Here is a 22,197-nt window from a genome sequence, read left to right on the forward strand (position 1 = left end):
CTTGGTTTCCAATGACCGTCTGCTGTTACGTGGTTGCTTAACATTTCTTCTGGTGCGTCTGAGGGGTTGTTCCTACAGCCCCTCTTTTATTCTGACTCGCAGGGTCATTGATGTCAATCAGGTTGGAGGTGATGCAATCTCTCCCCCTCAACCAGCCCACTTTGCCCGAGGGCATTCACGTAGCAAAGCATCTCAATCCACAAATCTGTCTCCAAGAGACAATGGCCATGTCCCGTAGCTTTACATTGCTATGGGGGGGGGGGGGGGGGGAGAAACGTGACATCCTGCACGTCTCCCCCTCATGTCTTGGGCCCCCCTTTTGACTCAACCCAACAGTGATCTGGCGATTCTCACAAAGGAGGGGGCTACGGACGTAACACTTAAATACATAACAAAGGTAGTCCAATGTTGCACAATAATATAAAGCCTTCAGTTTGTATCATGCAAAACATATACCTGCGGCTACTTGTGGGAAGGTTGTATTCCTTCCATCATTTTTTAGTGCCTCAAAATTCACTGTGCTCACGGTAGGCCTGAACAGTAGTTACTCTGACCAGCCTTTATGCCATATCCATGAACCGCTTCTCCAGCGGAGATTGAAAGCTCCACAATACATTTGCGCTTGGCAAGGAGCACTTCTGGTCATGCCTAACCTTCTGTCAGGAACAGTATTCTGACTTTGCTCAGAAGTTGACCAAGACTACGGCCACATGGTTGCGTAATGGTTAGGACAACGCTTTACGGTACAGGCAACCCAAGTTCAATTCCTGCTGCTGCCTGGAAGGAGTTTCTACATTTTTCCCCATCACCAAATGGGTTTCTTCCGGGTGCTCCAGTTTCCTTCCACAGTCCAAAGATGTGGCGATTAGTAAGCTAATGAAGCATTGTAAATTGCCCCATGATTAGGCCAGGATTAAATCGAGGGACTGCCGGGCAGCGCCGCTCAAAGTGCCAGAAGGGCCAATTCCACGCTGTCTCTCAATAAATAAATAAAAACAGAGCCTATAAAAAATATTCAGACCCCCTCCCCAGGGAAGTTATCACAGTGGATTTAGTTTTGATCAACAGAAAAAGACTCTTTCATGTCAAAGTGAAAACAGATCTCTACAAAGGATTCTAAATTAGTTACAAATATAAAGCACAAAATAATTAATTGCACAAGAGTTCAACCCCACTCCCACCTTACTACGGCTCACCAATCATCACTGGTGCAGCCAATTGGTTTTAGAAGTCACATAATTAGTTAAGGTGTCCTAGCCTTATATGAACCTGTGTGGAGTCAGGTGTTTCAATTGATTATAGTAAAAATACTACAATAGAAACAACTTGACCGCACACAGGTTTATATCTGGAAGGTCCAACTGCTGGCAAAAACTACGCCATGAAGACAAAAGAACACTCCAAGCAACTCCACAAAAAGGTTACAATTCAGGAGATGGATACAAGAAAATTTCCCAAGTCACTGACTATCTCTTGGAATAGTTAAGTCAATCAGCAAGAACTGGAAAGAATATGGTACAGCTGTAAGTCTGCCAAGAGTAGGCCATCCTCAAAAACTGAGTGACCACAAGAAGGGGACTAGTGAGGAAGGCCCCCTAGAGACCTATGACAACTCTAGACAATTTACAAGCTTCAGAGGCTGAGGTGGGAGAGACTGTACATACAGCAACTGTTACCCAGGTGCTTCACCAGTCGCAGCTTTATGGGAGAGTGACTAAGAGAAAGCATATGAAACCTTGGCTAGTTTTCCAGAAGGCCCGTGTGAAGACTCTGAAGTCAGATGGAAGAAGAATCTATGGTCTGATGAAACCAAAATGGAGCTTTTTGGCCAGCAGAATAAACACTAGCAAGGAAGTTTCACTAGCAGAAGTAGATTCTCTTTGGCAACCTAGTCAAATCCATTTCACTGCATGCGTCCATGTATGTGGGATAAAAATATCCAAATCTGCAACTGTTTCTCTTTCTACAGATGCTGACCCCAACCTGCTGAGTGATGGCAGCATTTTCTGTGTTGAATCAGCCTCTCCTCGTAACTACACATCTCAAACTCTGGCAGCATCCTTGGGAATCTCCTCTTCTCTCCGCCAGGGCTGATATTCTCAGGCTTCCTACCTCAGGTTATGAATGCCCACCGGAACACAACGTTAGCACAATGGGTAGCACGGTACTGCTGCAACTTGGGCGACGGAATTCAGAATCGCAGCATCCTCTGTAAGCAAATCTATGCGTTCCTTCCTGTGTGCCCACGGGTTTCCTCTTGCAGTCCAAAAATGTCATTGTAAATTGTCCCACAATTAGGCTAGGGTTAAATCAGTAGGTAGCAGGGCGATGTGGCTTAAAGGGCTCAAATGGCCCGTTTCTGTGGGGTATCTCTAATATTCCCTCTCTCTGAGCCACAACGATTGGGGGCTGGGCAAAGCCAGACAGAGCTGGAAGTGGTGAACAGACTCACTCACCAAGCCCTGTGAGGCCGGCTCCTCCCATACCTGCTCACTGTTCCATCATCACTGCTTCCGAGATCCTTTCCCACACCCTGATTTCAGTTACAACTTACAAACAGTCTGGGTTACAAACATTTCTTAGGAACATTAAAGTTCAAAGTAAATTTATTATCAAAGTACATACAGTATCTGTACACTATTCTGATTAATTTTCTTGCAGGCATTCACAATAGAACAAAGAAATACAATAGAACCACAGAAAAACTACACACAAAAACTGACCAATGTGCAAAAGACAGACTTACAAATACAAAAAACATAAATAAAAGTACTGAGAACACAAGTTGTAGAGATCATTTCAGAGTCGAGGTGAGTGAAGTCATCCACACTGGTTCAGGAGGCTGATGGTTGAATGCTAATAACTGTTTCTGAACCTGGTGGCGTGGGACCTGTAGCTCCTCTACCTGCTTCCTAATGGCAGCAGTGAGGAAGAGAGCGTTGTCTGAATGGTGGGGGTCCTTGAAGGCCATTAGTGTTGCCTTTGCAGCAAAGATGCAGAACTAATTGTAGACCAAACGAGAAATTGAAATTCCCACCAAAGGGTCTTGTCCCGAAACATCGACTGTGCTGTTTTCCACAGATGGCGCCTGGCCTGCCGAATTCCTCCAGCATTTTGTGTGTGTTGATTGAAATTCCTATTCCATGGTGTTGTCAGGGCCTCAGTGACAGAACTGAATATTCCAAACAGATTGCAAATTAGAAAGAATCTTAAGTATATACAGTATTTATTTGAAAGACAAATCCTCCAGTCCCGTGCTTTTTCACAATTTCACACTGTATCTGTATACAGTGCAGAAGCAGGTCTTTTATACCAGTTTATGCCTGTTACAGTGGCATGCAAAAGTTTGGGCACCCCGGTCAAAATTTCTGTTACTGTGAATAACTAAGTGAGTAAAAGATGACCTGATTTCCAAAAGGCATAAAGTAAAAAGATGACACATTTCTTTAATATTTTAAGCAAGATTACTTTTTTTATTTCCATCCTTTACAGTTTCAAAATAACAAAAAAAGGAAAAGGGCCCAAAGCAAAAGTTTGGGCACCCTGCATGGTCAGTACTTAGTAACACCCCCTTTGGCAAGTATCACAGCTTGTAAATGCTTTCTGTAGCCAGCTAAGAGTCTTTCAATTCTTGTTTAGTGGATTTTCCCCCATTCTTCCTTGCAAAAAGCTTCTAGTTCTTTGAGATTCTTGGGCCATCTTGCATGCACTACACTTTTGAGGTCTATCCACAGATTTTCGGTGATGTTTAGGTCAGGAGACTGTGAGGGCCATGGCAAAACCTTCTGCTTGCGCCTCTTGAGGTAGTCCATTGTGGATTTTGAGGTGTGTTTAGGATCATTATCCTGTTGTAGAAGCCATCGTCATCTTCAGTTGTTTTTTTTTTAAAAAAACAGATAGCGTGATGTTTGTTTCCAGAATTTGCTGGTATTTAATTGAATTTATTCATCCCTCTACCAGGGAAATGTTCCCCGTGCCACTGGCTGCAACACAAGCCCAAATTATGATCAATCAACCCCCATGCTTAACAGTTGGAGAGGTGTTCCTTTCATGAAATTATGCACCCTTTTTTCTCCAAAAATACCCTTGCTCATTGCGGCCAAAAATTTCATTTTAACTTCATCAGTCCACAGGACTTGTTTCAAAAATGCATCAGGCTTGTTTAGATGTTCCTTTGCAAACCTCTGATGCTGAATTTTGTGGTGAGAACGCAGGAAAGGTTTTCTTCTGATGACTCTTCCATGAAGGTCATATTTGTGCAGGTGTTGCTACACAGTAGAACAGTGGACCACCACTCCAGAGTCTGCTAAATCTTCCTGAAGGTCTTTTACTGTCAATCAGGGGTTTTGATTTGCTTTTCTGGCAATCCATGAGCAGTTCTCCCGGAAAGTTTCCTTGGTCTTCCAGACCTCAACTTGACCTCCACCGGTCCTGTTAACTGCCATTTTTTAATTACATTACCAACTGAGGAAACGGCTACCTGAAAATGCTTTGTTTTCTTCTTATATCCTTCTCCTGCTTTGTGGACATCATTTATTTTAATTTTCAGAGTGCTAGGCAGCTGTTTAGAGGAGCCCATGGCTACTGATTGTTGGGGCAAGGTTTGAGGAATCAGGGTAATTATAAAGCTTTGACATTTGCATCAGCTGGCCTTTCCTAACAATGATTGTGAACAAGCCATAGCCCTAACAAGCTAATTAAGGTCTGAGACCTTGGTAAAAATTATGAGAGAGCTCAAATCTCCTGGAGTACTCAAACTTTTGCATAGTGCTCCTTTCCATTTTTTCCACTCTAAAATTGTACGAAACAAAGATAATACAGTAACCTTGCTTAAAATGTTGAAAAGAATGTTTCATCTTTAACTTTGTGTCTTTTGGAGATCAGTTCATCTTCTACTCACTTAACTATTCATAGTAACAGAAATTCTGACCAGGGGTGCCCAAACTTTTGCCTGCCACTGTATATGCCATGGACCAATACCATTAAGCAAGGGATCTATGGGTGCCAAGGTTGGAACCCCTGCATTTTAGACCAACAATGTCCACGTTAACCATCAAGCTCTCTTTCTACACCAGGCCTACTTACTGCGTGTGCACTTGCCCCATAGCTTACCATACCTTGGCAATTTGAGTGCATTTCCAAATAATTCGTCAACATTGTGGAAGCCCCTGCCCTCACCACCTTCTCAGGCAGCATGTTTCACACTGCTTGGGTGAAAACCTCTTACGGCAAAGAACAGACCCACAATGCTGTGCTGAACTAATTAAATTAGTAATCCAATGGGTAACTAAACTAATTTCTTCTGCCTGCACAATGCCCACATACCTCCATTGAACCTTAATCATACCTGCCTCCACCACCATGCCAGGCAGCACATTCCAGGCACCCACCTCTCTGGAAAAAAAACTTGTTTTCCACATCTCTTTTGAACCTACCCCATCTCGCCTCAAATACAGGCCCTCTAATATTATATATTTGACCCTGATTAAAAAAACAGCTGCCTACTCCAGCTATGCCTTTCATAATTAATTGCTCATTATAAATTGTCCTGTGATTAAGCTGGTGTTAAGTAGGTGGGTTACTGGGCAGTGTGGCTCATTGGGCTGGAAAGACCTATTCCACGCTGTAGCTCTAATATTATAAACCTCTGCACCTGCTACTCCAGGGGCAGCCCCAATTTGTCCATCTTCTCCTTGTAGCGCATGCCCTCTGGTCTCAGACACACTGCCATGGGCAAACATTTCTTGCTAGCTTCACTTTCCTGGACTTTCACATTACGAAACAAAGGAAACTCTGCAGATGCTGGATATACAAAACAACACACACAAAATGGCGGAGGAACTCAGCAGTTCCGGCAGCTTCAATGGAAAGGAATAAACAGTCTGTGTATCAGGCCAAGATCCTTCTTCAGGACTGGTAAGGGGGAAGATGCCAGAATTTAAAAATGTGGGAGAGAGGGGAAGAAGGATAGCTAGAAGGAAGCCAGGTGGGTGGGAAAGGTAAAGGGTTGGAGAGGAAGGAATCCGATAGGAGAGGAGAGTGGCCCATGAGAGAAAGTGAAGGAGGAGGGGACCCACAAGGATATAATAGGCAGGTGAGAAGAGGTGAGAGGCCAGAATAGGGAACAAAGAAGAGGGGACAGGGAGGGATTTTTAAAAAAAAAGCAGAAGGAGAAATCGATATTCATGCCATCAGGTCGGAGGTTACTCAGACAGAATACAAGCTGTTGATTGTGGCACAAGAGGAGGCTATGGACCGACATGTCAGAATGGAAATTGGAATTGAAATTAAAATGTTGGGCTACTGAGAGGTTCCACTTGTGGTGGATGGAGCAGAGGTGCTCGAGAAAGCAGTCCCCCATTTTACAACAGTTCTCACCAACGTAGAACAGACTGCATGGAGAGCACCATACACAACAGACGACTCCAGCATATTCACAGGTGGAGAACTGCCTCACCAGGAAGAACTGTTTGGGCCACTGAATGGAGTTGAGGGAGAAGGTGTAGGGGTAGGTGCAGCATTTTGGCTGCTTGCAGGGGTAAGTATTGGGAAGGAGATCAGTGGGGAGGGATGAATGGACAAGGAATCGCAGAGGGAGTGAGCCCTGAGAGAGTGAGGAGGATGTTTGTACATCCATCTGGTTCAGTGTGGCAACTGGTAGAAATTCTACCTGAAAACTCCATTCAGCCATTATAGGAGCAGAATTAGGCCATTCAGCCCATTGAGTCTGCTCAGGCATTCCATCATAACTGATTTATTATCCCTCTCAATGCCATTCTCTTGCCTCTCTCTGCAATCTTTGATACCCTTACTAATCAAGAACCTAGCAATCTCCTCTTTAAATATACCCAATGACGGGGCCTCCCCAGCCGTCTGTAGCGATGAGTTCCAAAAATTCACCACACTCTGGTGAAATAAGTTCCTCATCTCTTTTCTGAGACTGTGGCCTCTGGTCCTAGACTCCTTCACTACGGGAAACCTCCTCTCCGTGTCCACTCTGCCTAGGCGTTTCTGAACCCGGGTTAAATCCTGACCTCCACTGCTGGTTGTGTGGAGTATACACGGTCTTGTGGCCCCGTGAATGATGCTACTCCCCCCTCCGTGTCCCTGGTTCCTTTCCACAGTCACGTGTAGACTGGTAATTTAATTGACTGCTGTAAACTGCCCCCACGTACATCGATGGGTAACGGCGGGCGTCACTGATAGGAATAATGGACGGGATTAATGTCGGATCCGTGCAAATGAGTGGTCCGGAAGGATTTGCTTCCAACACTCTGTGACTTTACGAGATTCCCCTCACTCAGCCTCCTCCGCTCCGGAGGGCGATGGTGTCTAGAACAGTAACCTCCCCAGTTCCTTCAGAAAGGGACTGGAAACGTTTCAATGCCATCTCAAGCGACTGGCTCGGCGCCACAGGAGTTATGCACTGCTGTATTCTAGGAAATAAGTGATAACCCTACCAAGTATCGATCGGAAAGGATACAAACAGTAATTAAAATATTCCCTATTCCTAAAGGATTGCAGCAAAACGCACGCTGGAGGAATCACAACCAAAGCAATTTTTTTTTTAGGAATTTTGGAGCGTTTATGAGCTCCTGCTTTGCACGCATTAAATTTTATTGCTGACGAATACCTTCAATGAATTATTCCTGGTTCCTGGACCGTTGAATGCCGAACACACTTGGTGAACGGAAGGCGCATAAATGTGGATTAAATTCCCTTCTTCTACCACCAAAAATAAAATCACGCAATGACTGGACATGCGAAAATAAACAGAGCGGCTCAGAGACGAGCCTGACTCGCGTAGAAAGCTGACAGTCGTGCATGACGTCTGTTGGGTGCATCAAGCGGTCTATTAATAAGGAGAAATGCGTCTGCACTTAAATCTGTGAAATAAAACGCGCGATTAAGGGAACGTAGGTACTCACCAACAGCCCCGAAGCCATTGGAAAGGATGCGGATTTGTTGCGCCGTCCGGCTGGCGGTGAATTGCAACAGCAGCGAGCGCTGGTTGGCCGGTCTTCTCCGTCCCGGCGGCTTTACCAGCCCCGACCGCCGGACGAATTTCACCTTCCCGCTGCTCAGAAGACACCTTTAGGTGCTCGCTCCTTCCTCGCCACCCCCCCCCCAACCCCGCCAATCACTGCCGTCGCCTGGCAACCGCGCACCTGCACAGGAGCACCGCCGCCCCGCCTGCCGCTTACTTCCCTGTCAATCACTGCTGCTGCCATAGCAACGCGCCCTTGCTGTTCTGCCAATCATTGCCAGGTCCAAAGGGTTGCGGAGGTAAGTTGCAGAGATGAATTGTGGTGGAGAAGTAGGCAACTCGGCCCTTTTTTACGTAATACCTTCCTGTCACATTTAATTCTATCACGAGGAAATCTGCAGATGCTGGAAATTCAAACAACACACAAAAAATGCTGGTGGAACACAGCAGGCCAGGCAGCATCTGCAGGGAGAAGCGCTGTCGACATTTCGGGCCGAGACCCTTCGTCAGGACTAATCGTTTCGGTTAGTCCTGACGAAGGGTCTCGGCCTGAAATGTCGACAGCGCTTCTCCCTATAGATGCTGCCTGGCCTGCTCTGTTCCGCCAGCATTTTGTGTGTGACATTTAATTCTATCTCAGATTCATATTCAGATTCAGTTTATTTGTCGTTTAGAAACCACAAGTGCAATGCAGTTAAAAAATGAGACAACGTTCCTCCAGAATGATATCACAAAAGCACATGACAAAACAGACTACACCAGAAAATCCACATAATGTTTGGCAATCCCCAATCCAGAGTCCGGAGAGGCTACTGCGTATTAATATTGCGCTACCATCTTAGCGCGTTTTCCGGAAAGAGCTCCAAATCCACCAGACAAAAACAAGACCAAAAACTAAAGCTACAAGACCTGCACAAAACCACATAGTTACAGCAGTGCAAACAATAGCATAATTGATAAAAAAAAAGACCATAGGGACAGTAAAAATAGTCCAAAGATGTTAAAGGGCTATAAGTTCAAAAGAAATCACCACACGGTTTCCACAAGTCCCCAGGGTCCCGACAGACTCGCCATCCCATGCCGGCAGCAGAAGGGAATACCCCTGCTATGGACTTCCATGGCGCCGCCCGACTCAGCCTCGCAGACGCAGCACACAGTGAAAGCTCTGTCGAACCCAGCCTTGCAGACGCAGCACACACTGAAAGCGACCTGACTGCAGCGGACTCCAAGTCCATTGAATCTCCGAGCCGACAACCATCCCCTCCGGCACAGCTTCTCCGAGTACCATCCTCTGCTGAGCGTATTAAGACGGCCCTGCCAACGGCCATCGGCAACATGACCCCGAGGACTGGGGGCCTGTTCATCCCAGCAGAGACCCTGACCTCACAGCAGCAGCAGCAACGAAGAAGGTCTTCCTGGAGATTTCCCGATGTTCCTCTGTGCTCCCACGTCTGTTTTCAATCGGTTACGATTGCGCACGGCACCCCACTTCACAAATAACAGATAATCAGCTCCGGAGTGGCCGCTGCAAGCTGCATCGTGCCACCATCTTGGATCTCCCCTGGTTGTTCATTCTTGTTCCAACTCCCTTCGGGCAGAAGCAATCTCGGTACGTCCACCCCGGGGAATGCCTGGGTTTTTCTCCGGCTGCTACGCTTTCCTCCCGCAGTCTGAAGATGTGCCGGTTAGTAGTCATCGTAAATTGTCTCACGAATTGGTTAGGGTTAAATTGGGGTTGTTGGGTGATGCAGCTCGAAGGACTGAAAAGGACCTACTCAGCACTCTATCACTAAATAAAATAAATAAATAAAAAGCCATTGGTGAGGCCTCGTCTGGGGCATTGTGGCCATCTATCTATAGGAAAGATATCAATAAGACTGAAAGAAGTCGGAGAAAATTTACAGGGATGTTGCCAGTACTTGAGAAACTGGGTTATAGGGAAAGGTTGAACAGGTTAGGACTTTATTCCCTGGAGTGCAGGAGACTGAGAGGAGATTTGGACAAAAATGCAAGTAGGCTTCTTCCAATGAGGTTTTGAGACTAGAACTAGAGTTCATAGGTTAAGAGTCAAAGGTGAAATGGTTAAAGGGAACCTGAGGGGAACTTCTGCACTCAGGGGGCAGTGAGAGTGTAACATATAAGTAATTGGAAGAAAGACATCAATCCCCCCCCCCCACACACAAAGAGAAAAAGAAACAAGAACTCACAAACTCCAAACACCCCCAACCCCTCCCTCTCACAAAAACGAACAGATCACCCAAACCCCCAGCCAGCCAATTGGCAACAAGAAAGAACGGATCAGAACACGAAACAAACTTTGAACTGAAAGAGGCCCATATGACCTACAGTCCAATTCATAAATCTCAGAATTGCGATAACGTCTGCAAGAGCATCGGGAACCAACAGCCCCTCCGTCAGCAGTGACTTGAACCAGCAGCCCCTCCGAGGAAAACAACTCGAACCAGTGGCCCCTCCGAGGAAAACAATTCGAACCAACAGCCTCTCCGAGGAAAACAACTCGAACCAGTGGCTCCCTCGAGGAAAACAACTCGAACCAGTGGCTCCCTCGAGGAAAACAACTCGAACCAGTGGCCCCTCCGAGGAAAACAATTCGAACCAACAGCCTCTCCAACCACAGTGACTCAAACCAGTGGCCCCTCCAATGGCGGTAACTCGAACCTGCATCCTCTCCGAGGAAAAAGACTCCAGCCAGCGGCCTCTCTGACCGCAGCAACTCGAACCTCTGTCCTTTCCGAGGAAAACGATTCAAACCATTGGCCACTCCGATGGCAGCAACTTGGATCTGCGGCCGCTCCAAAGGAAAGAACACAAGCCAGTGGCCTCTCCGAGAACCACTCACTCTCCTCTGCATTTGTCATGATGTTTCAATCTACCTCAGCACTTTAATCAGCAAGAACTGTAGTCGGTCACGGCCCCTCATCTCATCTCTGAGCTTTTCCTCGTGTAGCTTGTGCTCACATTTCTCTCCTGGAGTTTTCTCAGGGTCTGCAGGGTGCTACCTCACTCATTCGAACCATAGGCTGCAAGGCCCAAGCTCCAAGAGGTTCAAACACAAAAGTAAAATAAAAAGAATAGGCAGAAGACATAGAAAAACTAAAATTATTGACTATGTGGAAGATGTTGCTTGAAGAATCATTGTTTGCTGGTGCGTTCTTGATTGGAAAGCTTGTGTGTTTAACTGGAGCAAAAAGTTTTGTTCAACTTACTTCAATACACCAGTGCAACCTCGGGTCAAATGAGGAAAAGAATGACTGAAGATGGACAACTTAGATGTGGCACTAAACACAATTGATCCACTGGGCAAGTGAAGCTGCCAGCTCCTCCATACTCTTTCTCACCTTCCATCTTCCGTCACTATTTACACTCTCCCCTGTCCACATCTAGTGCTTATCAACTCCTGTCCAACCCATTCCCTCCACCTTTCTATACTGGCTATCTTCCCACCAAACGAGGTGCAAGGCCTAACCTCCATGAGCCTGCAGGTCACCCTGCGTCAAGAGGTAGCATCGGATTAGCCCCCAATCAGGGTCATATGAAGCCATGGGAGCAGGTGGTGGATGGTCATATGAGCACCTGGTGCATATCACAAGTCCTGGTTATGTAACCACTAACACCAGGCAGACAATCTCTGAAGAGTATTATTGATGGCTGGGGTCACCCATCTTGTAAAGACATTGTCCAGAGGAAGGCAATGGAAAACCACTTCTTTAGAAAGATTTCCCAAAAACAATCATGGTCATAGATAGACCATGATCGCCCACATTATATGACATGACACATAACATGATAAGATAAAACTTTATACTTTATAATAAACTTTATATTTTATAAACATATACTTCAAAATTTAAAATGTAAGCATTAAGGTATGGAGAAAAAAACAAAATGTGCATTAAAAAGTCATAGTGCAAATTACGGATGAGCAATGAAACCATATAGTTAGATACTTAAGGAGGAGGAGTTGTAGAGTCTAATAGTCACAGGGAGAAAGGATCTCCTGTGGCGTTCAGTGGTGCACTTCGGTGGAATCAGTCCATTACTAAAGGTGCTCCTGTTTTTCCAGTGTGTCATGGAGGGGATGGGGGGGGATTGTCCATAATGGTCCATAGCCTCTACAGCATTCTCCTCTCAGACAGTCACCAGGGGATCCAGTTCCACCCCCAGACCAGAACCAGCCTTCCTGATGAGCTCATCGATCTTCTTGGAATCAGCTGCTCTCACCCTGCTGCCCCGGCAGACCACAGCGTAGAATAGAATGTTGGCCACCACTGAGTCGTAGAACATCTGCAGCATTGTACTGCGGACTTTGAATGGTCGGAACCTCCTCAGGAAGTACAGTCGGGTCTGTCCCTTCTTGTTCAGAGCCCCTGTATGTTGGGCCAATTTATTATCCAGGTGAGTTCCCAAGTACTTGTAGTCCTGAACAACTTCCACATCCATTCCCTTGATGGAGATGGGAATGCAGGGTGTTTTCACCTTCCTGAAGTCCGCTACCAACTCCTTTGCCTTAGTGATGTTGAGCTGCAGTTGATTCAACCCACACTACCCAACAAAGTTGTCCACCACTCCTCTGCACTTAGCCTCTTGACCCCGGCTGATGGAGCCCACAGCTGCTGAGTCGTTCAGAAACTTCTGCAGGCGGCAGGATTCCAAGTTGTATCTGAAGTCCAAGGAGTAGATGGTGGACAGGTAAGTCCACTGAGGGGCCCCTGTGCTGCTTACCACAGTAGTCTATACACAGCTCTGCAATCTCATATCCTGTGGTCATCTGGATAGGAACACTAGTGATCCAGGACACTAGTGAGCATCCAGCTGCATCTCCGTGAGCTTACTCCCTTGTAAAGCAGGTCATATGGTGTTAAAATCACTGGAGAAATCAAAGAACATGATTCTCACAGTGCTTCCTAGCTTGAATGAATGATCTTCCCTCTACCTTTAAGTTTAAATGAAGGGTCTTGACCAGGGCCATCTCTCCACTTCACTCCATAGATGCTGCTTGATCTGCTGAATTCCTCCAGCATTTCGCCAGAATTCAGTATCTGTAGTTTCTTATGCCTCCATCCTGCCTATTTTCTGATACTCTCTGACCATGACTACCTATAGCAGATCAGAATCAGAACTAGGTTTGTTATCATAAACATAGAGTATGTTGCGAAATTTGTTGTTTTGTGAGTGCTGTACAGTGGAATACCTAAAATTTGTTATATTACAATAAAAATAAATAAATACGCAAAAATAAAGCAAGATAATGAGGTAGCATTCATTGATTCATGAACCATTCAGAAATCTGATGATGGAGGGGACAAAGATGTTTCCAAATTGCTGAGAGAGTGTGCCTTCAGGTTCCTAAGGCAGTAACGAGAAGAATGCATCTACTCGAAGGTGAGGGTTCTTAATGATGGATGCCATCTTCTTGCAGCATTGCCTTTTGAAGGTGACCTCGATAGTAGGGAAGGTAATGTCATAATGGACATGGCTGTGTCTACAATTCTCTGCAGCTTTTTCCAATCCTGTGCAATGGCATCTTCGTACCAAACTGTGATGCCACCAGCCAGCCCATCTGTACAAATTTGCTACATTGTCTTTGGTGACATATGAAACCTCCTCCAACTCCGAATGAAATGTAACTGCTGCAGTGTCTACTTCATAATTGCATCAATATGTTTTTTTCATAATACCGCATTATTTTGTGAATCTTGCAGTCGCAATCCTCCATTTCTGCGGCTGTTCAGTGAAACACACGAAGCAGCTTTCTCATAAAAGATTTCCTGAAATCAAGCAACATTGCAACTTTATGCTACCCAGGGTCATCCACAAAATTACCTTGCCTTATATTCTGTGCACCTCCACATCACACAAAGGATTATCCTACATCTCCCCTCACTTTTGTTTGTGGCATTCTACTTGTATCAAAGAGAACACTTTACAAGTACTGAAGTGACTAATAAAATATTTGGGGGCACTATAAATTTGTAATATATGACAAAAAATGTTTCTTTAATGAATATTCTTTGTCTTAATTCTTAACTATTTGCTAGTGGTATGTTGATCTAGCGATGTGTGTGTGCCTGTGTGTGTGTTTCTGTATCTATCTGTTTGTGTGTGTCTGTGTGTGTGAGTTTGTGTGTGTTTAAGTGTGTGTGTGTATACATGTGCGTGTGTTTGTGTGCATGCATCTGTCTGTGTGTGTGTGAGTTTGTGTGTGTGCACATGTGTGTCTGTGTGTGTGTTTGAGTGTGTTTCTGTGTGTTTCTGTCTGTGTGTGTTTCTATGAGTTTGTGTATGCATGCGTGTGTGTGTTTCTGTGTGTGTGTGTGTGTGTGTGTGTGTGTGTGTGTATGTGTGTGTGTCTGTGTTGTGTTTATTTGTATCTGTGTGTGTGTGTATACACGTGTGCATGTGTGTGTCTGCTTGTGTGTGTGTATGTGTGTGTGTGTGTGTGTCTGTACGTGTGTGTGTGTGTGTTTGTGTGTCTGTGTGTGTGTGCATGCATGTGTGAGTCTATGTATCTCTGTGTGTGTATAAATGTGCGCATGTGTGTGTGTGTTTATATGTATCTGGCTGTGTTATTGTGTGTGTGTGTGTGTGTGTGTGTGTGTGTGGTATGGTGTGTCCACATGCAACTGGTGAGTCAGGGTTGGACTGGGTGGGCAAGCTAGGCTCATCAGCCTTGGTTGGGAGCCAGCTTAAGTGAAGGACAACTCAGATTCCAAACCTGGGTAAATGGGACTCGTTGCCTTGCCGGGCAGTCTGTCTAGCAGAGGGAAAACTCCAATACTCAACCTACCTACAGCCTTGCGGTCACCACAGTTGTCGCAGCTCACTGTGCCATTGGGGAACATCCCCCAGCCTAAAGAGTAGAATCGGTCCACGCGCATCAATCCTTGCTATAAACCGATGCAACCCAGGTGGGAAAATTCTCCTGATCTTCACGAGCGAAGAACCAACCATCATCACCAAACGTGTTCCATGTAATGTATGGGGTGCTGTATAGGTTATAGAGGGAGACCAAGTGCTGTGTGCCATGATAGCGAGTAGGAATAGGTGAAAAGGAATTGAACTTACTGAGGAGGGTGGAAAGCTGTTGAGGTGGTCGTGGTGTTGGGAATGAAATCACCAGGCATCATGATGGCTGCCCGTATACCAACAGAGTTGCAGCCCACTGCAGGTTCTGTTTTGCGGAGGGGGGAAGAGAGCAACAAGGTCCACACTGACATGGTCAAAGCATCATCCTGGGACTTCTAAAGGTGCCACCAATGGTGTCTGAAAATAATGGTTAATTTTTACCGCTGACGCTCTACACAGGTTGCAGGCCAATCACGCATGTGCTTTCTGAGGCTGTGCTAAACAAACTTTAGCACAGCCAGTTTCTCTGAGGCCTTTCAGCCGGGATACGAAAGGCCATTTATGGACTCGTCAACCGTCTGTCTCGGGCACGATGAGGTGAGGGTGACCGGTTAAAACATCACACAGGAGAGAAAACCCAGCTTTCACAAACTTAATGTCAGCCAAATGCAGACCCGTGACTTCTGTTTGCTGAGCTTGCACTTCTGTGGTCAATGTACACTGTGACATAGTGACCCTCTAGAAGAAAATGGCAGACAGTCAGATAGAGACCGAAAAGCTCAGAGTTAAATGTGCTGTACTTCCTTTCGGGAGGATGGGGCTGCTGGCTGAAGAAGACAAACAGACGCCACATGCCTTGGACCAACTGTTCACAGACAGCACCCACAGCATAGCCTGAAGCATCAGCAGTAATGGCTATGGGTACATTGTGGAGAGGGTGTGCCAGTAGGGTTGCATTTGTAAGAGTTCGTTCCGTATCATCAATTGCCCTAGTCAAGTCCACTGACTAGTCACGCACTTGATTAGGGGTATTGCCTTTAAGCACACTAAGCAGGGGTGCATAAGCTCAGCGGCTCGCAGAATAAAATGGTGATAGAAATTCACCATGCCTAAAAGCTCCTGTAGTTTTTCAGTAGTGTGGGGTGGCGGGAAATTCATAATAACAGCTACCTTTTGAAACCTTCTGTGGAGATGCGATAGCCAAGAATTTGCACTGAGAAGAGGTCTAGCCACTTCAGCCAGGACAAAGTTTCACATGTAATATCGATCTCTGAAGCAGGGTCACTCATCGTGTCCCGTAAGTCTGGATCTTGCTGAAGCCTCCTGCGAGGTTTCGTTGATCTTTGCCATCTCATCAGTGGACATTGCTGGCAGCACACTCACTTGAGCACCTGTGTCACACAAGAAACGTTGCCTTGTAAGGGTGTCCGCTATGAACAGTGAATGGCCTTGGCGGCTGGAACCCATGGTGTTCACAGACCTCTGACGTCCCGATGCGCTGGCATGGTCGAAGCTGCAAGGCAGTCAGCACTTCCTAGCATTACCTCCAAAGCGAGCATAATAACATTGTAGGCCTGGCATTGTCTGTTTCACAGCCGTGGGCATTCTTATGTCGCGAGCTTTGCTAACAGGGCTTATTGAGGTAGAGAAAGGAGCCTGGCTGAGTGTAGACCATCAGCCATCCTAGCAAGCTCCCTATAGTCCTTCACAGCTGTATTAGCGAGGGCTATGCAAACATGATCAGCCTTTTGCTGCATGAAGTGTTCTTTAAAAAAGGGATGGTGATGTCCCAGGAAGGACAGCACGTGGTCCATTAGTTCCAAAGTCCGAGCATCACTGAAACCAGATAAGGAGAGCAGCTATTTGGTATGCTCAGACTCTGACTCTCCAGAAGTTTGTAAAGAGTGAGTTTTCAGTGATCGGTATTTATCGTGTTCAGTTGGGTGAACAACTCACGCTGTTGAGTTGCTGAATGATGCTACCATGTAGTAGAATTTGGTGGTGTTGGTAAAGATTTCTTGCAGAGCAAATTGGGCCTCAGCTTGTACAAACCAAGTGATGACATTTTGCTCCCTAAACTCCAGTAGTTACAAAGCAGCTGCATTGGCCGACATGTTCAATAACTTTGGAATCGTCCTAGAGCATCGGGGTCACCAGTGTAGGTTTTCACAAATAAAACTGTAAAGGGGGTTTCTTTTTTTCTTTGTTACTGTTGGGAAAGGGTTTCCTTTTGTTAACTAGCAGGAATGCTAATTTACTGATAACGAGAATGGTATTCCTTTGTAAACCAAATGGGGATTAATGTTCTTTCTTCTGAGTCTGTAAGCTTTTGTTGACGGGCTTTTGGGCAGATCGGCGCGAGGGGGTCGAGAGAGAGGATGCAATGCTCTAAGCTGGGCGAGGATCGGACCCCAAAGGGGGGTCCGAGGCCGGGAGATTCTCCAAGGGGGGGGGGGATGAAGCTAGATGTGCTTGGTTGACCACTCGGAGGGTCCTGAGCTGTTTGGAGAGTCCGAGGAGTTCGGAGGCTCCTGAGCTGTTTGGAGAGTCGAGGAATTCGGAGGGTCCTGAGCTGTTTGGAGAATCGAGGAGTTCGGAGGGTCCTGAGCTGCGAGTCGAGGAGTTCGGAGGGGATCGAATGGTGGCCAGAAGACTTCAGTAATTGAGCTCCAACGGCTGTGCACGAAGTGGTTTGGACTTTGATAAGTTTGGCGCCTTTTCTTTAATTTTCTCTTCATATATACTGTATCGTTATTAATCACTTAGTTATAGTAACCTTTATAAATTGTACTCATTTAATCGCATATGGTGTACTGTCTGGTTTTGGGTGAGGCGGGGACATCACACAGCATCCACACCAGCTGATTACCCAGTTTGGCGGGGCCGAAGGCTGCTCCCCCTAGACGAGAACGAGCTGAGCAAGCCTGAGGCGATCCAGGGGGTTACAAAACAAAGTGAGGCATTTCATGTTTAATGAAACCAGTAACAGGTGTTATTGAACTCCAAAGCTTAAACATAAAGTTGTGTTAAAATTCGTCACCAAGTCAGACCAACCTTTTAAAGAGAAACCTAAACTGAATGTCAGTGGTTGTAAATTATGTACTTTTCTCCCAATTACGTTACCCTACAAAATAACAGTAACCAACACACTCTCCACCCTGCACCGATGACCCCTTCTCCCGTCTTCAAGCCCTCTCCTCTTCCTTGATACACCGCTTTGGTCTTCTGCCTGCTCTGGATCTTTCCATTGCTAACGGCTGACAGGACATCAACCGTCTTGACTTCACCACTCCTCTCTCCAGTTCTAGCCTCACTCCTTCCGAATGCACAGCTCTCCACTCTGTTCACACTAATCCTAACCTCACCATCAAACCTGCAGATCGTGGGGGGGGTTGCTGTAGTAATCTGGAGGACTGAACTCCACCTTGCCAGACAACTCTTACTTACCCTTTGAATCCCACTAAGGAGCACCAGGCCATCGTCTCCTACACATCACCAATCTTATTAGTTCTGGGGATCTTCCATCACTGCCACCAACCTCATAGTTCCCTCATCCCGCACCTTCCATTTTGCCTCCTACCCAAGATCCACAACCCTGTCAGTCGAGGTAGACCTAATGTTACTGCTTGCTCCTGCCCCACGGAAATTATATTGCATACCTTGACTCAGTTTTATCCCCCGTTGTTCATTCCCTATCTACCTACATCTGTGACACTTCACGTGCTCTTGATATTTTCAATGACTTTGTGTTCCCTGGCTCCAATCAACTTATTTTCATTATGAATGTCCAGTCCCTATACCACTCCATCCTCCACCAGGAAGGGCTCAAAGTTCTCTGTTTCTTTCTGGACACCAGACCCAACCAGTTCCCCTCCATCACCACTCTCCTCCATCTGACAGAACTTGTGCTCACTCTTAATAATTTCTCCTTAGTCTCCTCTCACTTCCTTCAAACAAGAGGTCTAGCCATGAGCACTTGCATAGGTCCCAACTATGCCTACCTGTCTGTTCGCTACGTGGAACAGTCTATGTTCGAAGCCTACAATGGTATCACTCCCCAACTTTTCCTACACTACATTGATGACTACTTTGGTGCTGTTTCCTACCCCATGTGGAACTCATCGACTTCATCAAGTTTATTCCAACTTCCATCCTGACATCAAATTTACCTGGTCCATTTCTGGCACCTTCCTCCCCTTTCTTGACATCTCTGTCTCTATCTCTGGAGATAGCTTATCTACTGATGTCTATTATAAGCCCAAGGACTCTTACATCATCCTTCTGCACCCAACCAGGGATGCCCTTCCTCGTCCCCTCCTACCACTGCACCAGCATCCGCGTCCAGCACATAATTCTTTGTGAGTGATCCCACCCCACACAAAGCACATCTTTCCCTCCCCCTCCCACACTTTCTGCTTTCCCCAGGGATCACTCTCTATGTGACTCCCTTTATCCCTCCCCATTGATCTCCCTCCTGACACTTATTCTTGCAAACGGAACAAGTTTACACCTCCTCCCTCACTACCATTCAGGGCCCCAAACAGTCCTTCCAGGTGAGGTGATACTTCACCTATGAGCTTGTTGAGATCATCTACTCTACTCAGTACCCCTGGTGTGGCCTCTTGTACATCAGGGAGACCTTACGCAGATGGGAGACCACTTCACCGAGCACCTACACTCTGTCTGCCAGAAAAAAATGTGATCTCCCAGTGGCCACCCATTTTAATTAAATTTCCCATTCCCATTCCAGTATGTCAATCCATGGCCTCCCCTACTATCGCAATGAGGTCACACTCATGTTGGAGGAACAACACCATCTAGGTAGCCTCCAACCTGATGACATGTGCATTAATTTCTCTAACTGTAAAAGCCCCTCCCCCCAACTTTACCATTCCCCATTCACATTTCCATCTCTCATCTTACCTCCTTACCAGCCGATCACCTCCCTCTGATGTTCCTCCCCTCCCTTCCTTTCTTCCATGGCCAGTTTCCAATCTTCTCCAGTCAGATTCCTCCTTCTCCAGCCCTATATCTCTTTCACCGATCAACTTCTCAGCTCTTTACTTCATCCCTCCGCCTTCCAGTTTCACCTTTCACATTGGGGGGGTTTTCCTCCCCCTCCCCCACTTTCTTACTGTGACTCCTCATCTTTTTACCCAGTCCTGATGAAGGGTCTCAGCCCAAAACATTAACTGCTTGCTCATTTCCGCAGATGCTACCCAACCTGCTGAGTTCCTCCAGCATTTTCTGCGTGTTGCTTGGATTTCCAGCATCTGCAGATTTTCTCATTTGTATTTTCACTGTTCTGTGTGTAAGGAGGACCAAGGAAAGAAAGAAAGAGAAAGAACTTTGCCGTGGTTGACCTTTATATTGAGAAATGGATAGATGAAGAAATTCTTTTCATAAGAATAGCCTAAAGACAGTTTGATTCATACTGGTGAAACACGGGCTGGAGACAACAAAATCTAGTACAGAACCAGCTATAGTGCAAATTACTGAAAATAAAGATTCAAGTTTATTCAAATGTATTTATCACATGCAAATTGAAACATGCAGTGAAATGCATCATTTACTTTAAAACCCAATGTATCCAATGATATGCTGGGGGCAAATATTCCACTGCCAACATAGAATGCCCACTATTTAGGATATTTTCAGTGACAGGTGCATAAAGAGAGCCCGAAGGATCTCTGGGGACCTGAGTCACCCCAACCATAAACTGTTTCAGCAGCTACCATCCAGGAAATGGTACTGCAGCATTAATGCCAGGACCAACAGACTTGGGGACAGCTTCGTCCACCAGGCCATCAGACTGATTAATTCACGTTGACACAACTGTATTTCTAAGCTATATAGACGTTCCTGTTGTATATCTTAATGTACCTACTATTTATTACAAATTACTATAGTTTGCTCATTGCTCATTCAGACAGAGAATTAATGTAAAGATTTTTACTCTTCGCGTATGTGAAGGATGTAAGGAATAAAGTCAATTCAATTCAATTGATTTCAATGTTTGGTAGAACAATATGGATCACAGCAAGCAACAAAATGACAGGGAAACAAGACCCTGTTCCTTTCACTCACTCATACACATTCATAGTCCTCTAATCTCAAGGCAGCCTCCAACAGACCCAGATTCAGAACCAGACACACAGATATTAGACGTTTGTTTACCACAGAATAATACTCTGAGCATTTACAGACTAACACATGTTTAATAATAACAGTAGTAGCAATAATAATAATAAATACTTTATTGATCCCAAGCAGGAAATACTTCATTACAGCAGCAACATTTAAAAACACACTTAACAGTGTGCAGATGTAACTAATAATAATGTACAGAATAATAATATACATGATAATAACTTACCAATGTGCAATAATAATGTACAAAATAATAAAACAGACCATTGTACTATGATGTCTGTTCTCCTATCACACAGAGATGAACAGTTGTATATGGTTATTCCATTTGGTAGGAAAGATTTTCTGTAACGATCCTTGTGACAGCGGAGCTGAATGAGTCTGTTCGAAAGGGTGCTCAGCTGCTTACTCAGTAGGTCATGGAGAGGATGTTCCAGATTGTCCAGAATGGATAACAATTTGTTTAGAGACCTCCCCTCCACCACTAAATCAAAAGAGTCCGGGTTGTAGCCAAGGTCGGATCCAGCCTTTTTGATGAATTCATACAAACATATAAGGAAGCATGTTAAACTACATGAAAAATAACAGTAACAGTTTAGACCTTTATCCAACATGATTTATGAGGCTACGTGTGGTGGTGCATGTGTAGTGTTTGCACATATGTATGTACGCGTGCTCTCCTGTTCGTCTGTGTGTATGAGAGAGGTCCGAGGGGCTTGAGTAGGCAAATTATTAAATGTTTATTTCACCTTCTAAGTCAATTGACTATTGCAAATGTATTTATTTATTTAGAGTTACATCGTAGAATACATCCTTCTGTACATTTGAGCCACACCACTCAGCAACCCACCCACCAATTTAACCCTAGCCTAGCCACGGGACAATTTACAATGATCAATTAACCTAGTAACTGGTACATCTTTGGACTGTGGGAGGAAACCGGAGCACCCGGAGGAAACACATGCGCACACGTGAAGGACTGTGCAATTCTGTTTACTGAGGAGGATGGAATTGAACTTCAAACTCTGATACCCCAAGTTGTAATAGTGCTATGCTAACTGCTAAGTTACTGTGGTAACCCAATCTTCAAAAAAACGAATAAATAGCATAAAAAGAGAACAAAATTGAGAGGTGCTGTTCACAGGTTCTTGGACTGTTTAGAAACCTGATGATGGTGGGGTAGAAGCTGCTCC

At 45.5% G+C, this 22,197-nt stretch overlaps 1 protein-coding gene across 2 annotated transcripts in view; it reads right to left on the reverse strand.

Annotated features, from left to right (window-relative positions):
• hprt1l (hypoxanthine phosphoribosyltransferase 1, like) overlaps nt 1–8,181 on the reverse strand; it is a 94,516-nt gene extending 86,335 nt beyond the window's left edge. For both annotated transcript variants that reach the window (XM_059993274.1, XM_059993275.1), the window contains exon 1: nt 7,929–8,181. In XM_059993274.1, the coding sequence (XP_059849257.1) occupies nt 7,929–7,946 (18 nt within the window). In that variant the 5' untranslated portion in view covers nt 7,947–8,181. The remainder of the gene's footprint in view (nt 1–7,928) is intronic.
• Between the last annotated feature and the right edge of the window lie 14,016 nt (nt 8,182–22,197).

The sequence above is a fragment of the Hypanus sabinus genome, chromosome 17 (assembly GCF_030144855.1).
Source record: "Hypanus sabinus isolate sHypSab1 chromosome 17, sHypSab1.hap1, whole genome shotgun sequence".
NCBI classification, from domain to species: domain Eukaryota; kingdom Metazoa; phylum Chordata; class Chondrichthyes; order Myliobatiformes; family Dasyatidae; genus Hypanus; species Hypanus sabinus.